General features: G+C 47.3%; 1 protein-coding gene across 1 annotated transcript in view; it reads right to left on the bottom strand.

Moving 5' to 3' along the window:
• CUNH1orf52 (chromosome unknown C1orf52 homolog) overlaps nt 1-5,296 on the bottom strand; it is a 7,169-nt gene extending 1,873 nt beyond the window's left edge. Inside the window, exons 1-2 of the mRNA XM_004639291.2 lie at nt 4,971-5,296; nt 4,188-4,386 (exon numbers count right to left, since the gene is read on the bottom strand). Of these exons, the coding sequence (XP_004639348.1) occupies nt 4,188-4,386; nt 4,971-5,246 (475 nt within the window). The 5' untranslated portion in view covers nt 5,247-5,296. The remainder of the gene's footprint in view (nt 1-4,187; nt 4,387-4,970) is intronic.
• Between the last annotated feature and the right edge of the window lie 2,333 nt (nt 5,297-7,629).

Genomic DNA, 7,629 nt, shown 5'->3' with positions numbered 1-7,629 from the left:
CACACACACACACACACACACACACACACACTAAATAAAAATTAAAAAAAAAATTCTTAAGCTTTCAATTCTCTTTGGCTGAACATATTCATTTGTTAAGTGGACACTAATTTGTAGCAACAGTAAGTGATTCAGCTTCCTTCATTTCAAATACAAGACAGTGATGTTATTCATGCTTCCTAGCATACCGTGGACTTATGCAGGCAGTATAATATAATGCAATGCAAGTCAAGAACTCACCCTGAGAATTTATAAATCAGTGTTCTAATCAGTAGCTGCTCGGTACAAACAAAGATACTGGCTCCTTTAACCTAACTGGTACAGAATACAGCTCAAACAAGCCACAACTTCTGTTTTTAATTGGTGTTACTATCATTTCATCTTGAGATTGTTTTTGAGATTGTTTTTTAGACTTACCGTATAAAAACAGAAAGCACTTTCTTCTAAGTCTGATATAAAATTCCCAACATCATTAAAAAGCTGATCTTGGAACACTTCTGCCTTTATTTTTCCCCTTTGTTACAAGTGAATCTACTGCTAACAACAAAATTTAACTACTAAGGCTGAAAGTCACTTGTCTGTGATTTGTAGAGGAGGTAACGCCATCTAGTGGTGTGATATGGCATTGTGGCAAAGCCAGCATGAAAAATGTTCTGAAAACAGTTCAGTTTTCCTGACCTCTTTAACTTCATATAAAAAGTATAGATGTATTGGTGTGAAAACAGTTTTTCTGTTATGGACCTCAAGTCACCTGAGGTAAACAAATTTGTCAACATAAATTTTCTAAATTAAAAAAAGTAGGGCCAGCCAAATAGCTCAGTAGATTTGTGCCGGCCCCGCCCCCAGGTGCGCAGAGACGACCAATTGAGACTGGGTGTGGTGGCGCACGCCTGTAATCCCAGCTTTTGGGAGGCTGTAAACAGGTGGATCACTGAGTCCGATCTAGTAGTGAGACCCTGAACTCCCTGTAGATCCTTCCCTAAAATACAAAAAATTAAAAAAGTAAAATAAAAATCAATAGCTACATAAATAAGCTAGGCTTTTACAATTAGCTACATGTTAATGAAACAAACGGCTACACTGCACACCCATTAAACAAATACTAAGCGTAGGACCTGTTCAGGATGCTAACTTTGCCTTGGCTCCTCTTCTAGTCTCTGAAACAAGCAACTGGCAAAAGGGGCCAAAGGGCAGAAAATAGGAAGGCAAAATAAAATGGTAGGCTTGGTAATCTAAAGTGCTATTTGAGAGAGCAGAGGTTCTGATACATAATACCTCATGAAATGAAGAAGCAGGTTTAAAATATACCAGGGAAAGCTGAGTGTGGTAGGTAGCACATGCCTGCAATCCCACAACTCTGGGAGGCTGAGGCAGGAGGGGGATTCCAAGTTTGCACCTAGCCCAGCTAACTTTTTTTTTTTTGTTTTGTTACCTGTGATCAAACTTGGGTCCTTGTGCTTGCCAGGCAGGCACTCATAATGCTGAACTGTCTCCCCGGCCCTAGCCTGGCTAACTTAACAAGACCCTGTTACAAAATAAAAAAGCTGGGGATGAGCTCAGTGTGAAGGCCATGGTTCAATCTCCAGCACTACAAAAAAGAAAAAAAAGAGAGAGAGAAAAGGGGAGATTAATTTTTAGTGACTTCATGAACATGGCATGGAAGTCTGCTAAGGTAAAAATCACTTCTAAAACGTGATTTAAAAAGATGACACCTGTAATGGGCAACATTAAAAGTCAAAACGGGGGGCCGGGGAGATGGCTCAGTAGGATAAGCGCTTGACTGGCAAACAGAAGGATCTGAGCTCAATCCCCCGTTCTGCCAAAAAAAAAAAAAAAAAGTGAAAACTGAAGATTTCAGGGGTTGGGGATATAGCTCAGGACCGGAGATGAACACAGCATATAAGAAAAACAAAAGATCAAACCCTACTTAGTAAGGCACAATTTCCATTGATTGATTGACAGATTTTTTTCTGAGATAGAGCCTTGTTAAGTAGCCCAGGCTGACTTCAAACTGTAGGGCTTACAGGCCTATGTTACGCTTGGCATCTTTTCTAGTTTTGTGACCTTAGACAAGTCACATAAGCTCTCATTTCCACTTTTCTCTACGTAATTTCACAAGGCTCTGTAACAAATGAAGACTACTTATGCAAAAGTATTTTTATTAACTTATATAAAATGAGATATGCTCACTCAAGATCTCCAAAAACATGCCACTCACTAATGATATGCTTTCATTAGTGATTTATAAAACTCACTAGGAAATCAGGGAAAAAAAGAAAAGCTGCGTGTAGAACCAAAACCGGGAGCCGGGTGTTGTGGCACCTGCCTACAGTCCCAGCACTCTGGGAGGCTGAAGCAGGAGAACCCCAAGTTTGAGCCTCATCTGGGCAATTTGGGAAGATTGTGTATTAAAATTTTGTAAAGTGTTAGGAATATACTTAATGTCAAGGTTCTAGGTTCAATGCTCAATAGGGAAGTGGGGGAAAAAACTTCTTGCCAGTTAGGTACTCTTCTTAAAGGTGCTAAATAGCACATATATTGTGTAGAGATCAGAAATCTATTTAAAAAGTATACCCTTCCTAAAGTTCAAAACAGCTGGGCATGGTGGCACACCTGTAATCCCAGCACTTGGAAGACTGAGACAGGAGGATCTCTGGAACTGGAGACCAGCCTGGGCTATAAAGTGATTTCAAGGCCAGCCTAAACTGCACAGTGAGACACTGTGTTGAGAGAAAGACAGACAGACAGACAGACAGACAGACAGACAGACAGACAGAGAGGAGAGGAGGAGAGAGAGAAAAGTTCAAAACACTGAGCTCAATGCAGCAGGTACCCACTGAACACTCACAATGTATTAATAAGTATGATACGACACATAAAGAACACCAGACTCTTGTTTGATGAACTCATTTTCATGAAGGACACTCTTCTGGCCACAAGGTAGCAGTTGGCAGCACATGCAAGATAGGAGCAAAGCACTAATTACAGATCAGACTTAACATCTCTCTCTCCTCATGGCCTGAGTTAGTATGATGTATATTAAAGGGCAGGAGGGGTCAGGGAGATGGCTCAGTGGAGTAAGTGCTTCCCTGGCAAGTGCAATAGGCCTGAGTTCAATCCCCGGTTGGGGGGGGGGGAAGGGCAGGAAACCATAAAATTGAATGGACTGTTCTAGTCAGTTTTGAATTTCAAGATCTTAAAATACTAGGAAGGGAGCCCTTTCAACTGGTGGTGGAGAATGCAGCAGGGTCTCAGAAAGCTCTGCCTCTGTCCTTTGGTGAGGGGGTTTTAAGCAGGTAAGCTATATAATCACATTTATATTTTCTCTCTCTGTCTCCCTGTCTCTTTCTGTCTCTCTCTCCTTGTCTCTTTTTGTGTCTCTCTGTCTCTCTGTCTCTCCCTGTCTCTGTCTCTCCATCTCGTCTCTGTCTCTGTCTCCCCCCCCCCCCCCCCCAAGGGTCTTGCTGTGTAATTCAGGCTGGCCTCTAGCTCACTATGATACCTAGGGTGCCCCTGAACACCCGGCAATGCTCAGGCCTCAGCCGCCCAGTGCTGGGATTACAGGGGTGCTCTACCATGCCCAGCTCAGACAGGACTTTTAGCAACAGCACAAGCTGCAGTGTGAAGGGTGGAATCAAGAGCATAAGAGTCTGAGTTATCATAACTGCTTCAACATACAACCAAGCCTTCAGCACTTTCCAGCTGCAGTCACAAGAATCCATGAGGTCTTGCTGTTCTAATCCTAATGCACCACAGATTATATAAACTAATGGTTGTGGTATCAGAAATTTCACTTTAAAGCCTGAATAACTTCTGACCTTTCACTAAAATGCAGCAAATACTACTGACTGAAACATCAGACTTCATTTCAAGCAGAAAATCATTATCAACAACACAGCAGAAAGTATCCAAAGACCAGTACAGTCATTTTACCCATTTGCTGGATTTGTATCTCATTCGCTTAAGTATTATATTCTTGGGATTTTTTTGGTCTTTTTTTTGTTTCCTCTTCTCTGACAGGGTTTGACTGTGTAGTCCAGGCTGGACTTGAACTCACAGCAATCCTGCCTTAGCAGCCAGAATGCTGGGAGTACAGGCCTGGCCACCACCATGCCCAGCTACATATTTCATTCTTTTACGCCCAGCACAAAACCAAAAGATAACGCCTCAGAGCCTGCCTTCCTTACCTGATTCCAACGTTTCCTCCCCTTCTGGTAGAAGCCTAGCTTTCTTAGCGCTCTGTGGGGCATCGTCTCCATTGTCCTCATATATGTTCGACCATTTTATCGCCATATCCAGCTCTGGAGGCGGAGGTTTCTTCTCAGTAGTGTAGGTCTCGGGCGGTGGTACATAGTTTGACTTCCATATTTTGAATTCCTTTGGAGGCTGTCGAGCAAGCACATCAAGAAGCCCTGTGACGAACCGAGGTTCTCAGGATCGATTCGAGCACATGCACCTCCTTGCTCTTCGCTTATCCTTCTCGCTTATTTTTTTTTTTTTAAAACGGCTCAAAGATACACTGTTTTCTACCAAAATCACAATAGCGCTAAGTGAAAAGTTAAAGGGTTCCCTGTACGAAGAAAGCTAATAACATTTAGTTACCAAAGCAGAGTCCAGTCTCAGACACTACGCCAGGGCTGACCCCTTCCTTCGGAGGCTGCAGCAGACACTGGCTTGGAGGCAGCACCGCAGGTACTTCGGCGTCAAAGGGAAGGGGTCTCGGGGAGCAGCTGCAGCGGGGGCGGGGAGTCACCACCGTTAGTGCTCGCCCGCCCGGGGTGGGGGCACCGAGCGCGAGGGTGGGTCGGGCGTGACACCCACCAGGCGGGGACGGGGCCCGGACTCCCCAGGGTGGAGGTGGCGGGGCCGGCGCGCGTCCGCGGGGGTGACTGCGTGTGGGGGCCGGGGCTCGGCGGGGCGGGGCGGGGCGGAGGCCGGGGCCGAGCGCACGGGCCGGGCGGGAGGCTCACCTCTTCGGGCGCCTTGACGACGTGCCTCTCCCAGTCGATCTGCTTGTTGAGCGGATTGTAGAGAAAGGCTGGGCGCGTCACGCTCCGGAACAGCTCGTCAGGTCCCGGCAGCCGCTTCTCCGCCTTGTTCCCAGCGCCGCCCGACGACTTCGCCGGATCTGGGGCCTTGCGGTTCGTCTCTTCTTGCTCGCTGTTATCCTCCTCGCCCGAGGAGTCTGAGCTGCTGCTCCCGTAAGCCGCGAAATAGCTCAGCGGGTCCTTCTCCTCAGCTGCCATGACCGCGACGCGCGAGGGCCCAGGATGCTGCCGGAAGTCGGAAACCGGAAGTCGCCCCGGCCCCGCCCCTAGGTTGGTCCCGCCCCCTCGGTTGGCCCCGCCCCCAGTCCTGCCTGCGGCTCGCAGCGTGCGCCACCTGGTGGTGCCGCCGCGCTCCTACTCCTTGGCTGGGGGACGATCTGGGACATGAAAGTGCTCAACCAGGAGGTTCTTTACCTCGCTACTGAGGCGCCCTGAGAAGAGACGAGGTCCTGAGCCACCAGTACAGTCCAAAATTTCAGCACTCAAGAAGCATTTATTAAAGACATAGAAGGCTAAGAATTTTGTCTTTTCACCATCATTTCACGTTAGCCTGTACCCAGAGGAACTAGGGTTTCTGACTGGTTCCACTGTGGCTCTTCTTCCAAATAAAAATGAGTCTCGCTTCTTCTGTTGCCATGGAAGACCTCCGGGTGTAGCGAACCCCTGAATCAGAAACGGAACGCTTTCTTGCTTGGCCTCGCTCGGGGACACTCCGCAGAGCCTCGCTGATGAAGCTCAGGATGCTGGATGCTCCATACTCTCCCGCTTCTCATTATCGGCTCTCCTGCGTCCTCTTTGCCCTTCATTTGCCCTTCCAGCTTGGTGCTTCCCAACGGGTTATGCCGTCTTTCAACAACACTTACACTCTGTAGAGGATGTCCCGAAGTCGCACATGAATCCAGGCCTTCCCTCGTCGTTAGCTTCCTTGTGCTGTGCTCTGATCTAGCCCTGCGGTGCGAACTTGGGGATCCCCCAAAACCATCCTCACCTCTGACGCCAGTGACTAGTTAGGGGCTTCTTGAGCCACCTCAGGCTTGACAGTCGGTGGGAAGTGTTATGGGTCACTCAGAAGAGGAACCAGATCAGCCAGATTGGAATTTGGAAAGCCGTTTATTACTGAGCTCAGGGCCCCCCAATCGGCTTTCAGGGAGGAGAGGACCGAAAGGGCAGCTAGCCCAGGAAGCAGGGGGGCTTTTAAAACATGGAACCATATTCCGTTTGGTAAACAAATTCATTGTCTGACACAAAATAATGCTTTCAGGGTCATTAGGACCACTACCCAAAATAAATTTCCTCGGGCTTTGTTTTAGTTTCTGGTTATCTTGCACTGAGTACCTGCAGGCAACCTTGCATAGCCTGAGGTTACAAGAAGTTAAAACCCCTCTAGTTTCCTTTTGAACTCATTTCTGCAATCTAACTTTGTTTACAGGAATTGGTGAGGTAGGAATTTTATCTAGCAAACAGCAAGAAACAGCTCCTAGTTACTAAACAACTTAGAACAGTGGTGAGTATACATTTTTTTTTTTTTTAATTTATGTGTGTGTGGCCAGCTCAGCCCACCAGGGGGCGGGGCTGGCTGGCATGTGGTGCTGGGGGATTGACCCGCAGTCCCTGTGCTTTGCTAAGCTTGTTCTAAGTAGGTGCTTTAGACCACTGAGCCATCTCACCAGCCCCCAGCATACATTTTTACACAACAGAATACACAAGATTTACATTTATAGTCTAAAATGTGAGTTGACCCATTACGAGAAGACCTCACGGAGGTCCCTGGAAGCTGTACACTCGTGGCAGTGGCTTATGACTGCAAAAGAACAGAAAAAAAAAAAAATCTGCCAAGGAAAGAGGTGTGTGGAGCACAGCCTAGCGGAGTTCTGTACTCGATCTCCTCCTGTTCTGAGCTGGAGCAGCCACGCACAGTACCAGCTTCTTCTGGCCAAGATGTGTGACAATCTGTGTGAGCAATTCTCGCTCAGAGATGGGCACCCTCGCTTTGGAATCCAGAGGGTTTTTTTTTTTTTTTTTTCATTTGTGTATTTGGTACAGGGTCTCACTACACAGATCGGACTCGTGGTGATCCTCCTGTTTCAGCCTCCCTAGTGCTGGTATTACAGGTGTGTGCCACTAGGCACAGACTGGGTGGCTGGCTCAGCATGCCCTGGGGGCAGGGCCGGGCAGTATGCTGGACTGGGGATTGAACCCTGGCCTCTGAGCTTGACAAAGCAAGGAATTCAGAGTTTTTACCAGGGTTGGTCAGATAGACATGCTGTGTAGCTGAGTGCTAACCTTAGGCCCTAGGAGCTGAGTTGAGATGGTGTGGGCCAAACCCATCGTTGGACTTCTGCTTGAGGGCTCAGGATTCTCAACAAAGCAAAAAGAACAATCATTCCTCATGAAATCCAGAGTGGCAAGGCCTAGATTTAAGTAGACCCAGGCCTCAGCGGAAGGAGAGACAGTTTGCGTCAGGAGGAGGATTCCTGGTGATCACTTTTGAAGACAGTCTGACACCAATGTGTTACTTTCGAAGGCCTTTTAAGACCTTGAAAGAGGAAATTGGTTACAGGAGTCTGGCATTCAGGAGAAC

The sequence above is a fragment of the Octodon degus genome, unplaced genomic scaffold (assembly GCF_000260255.1).
Source record: "Octodon degus isolate 3935 unplaced genomic scaffold, OctDeg1.0 scaffold00109, whole genome shotgun sequence".
NCBI lineage: Eukaryota > Metazoa > Chordata > Mammalia > Rodentia > Octodontidae > Octodon > Octodon degus.
Note: the sequence above shows the minus strand (reverse complement) of the source record. Positions and strands in the feature narration are given on the sequence as shown.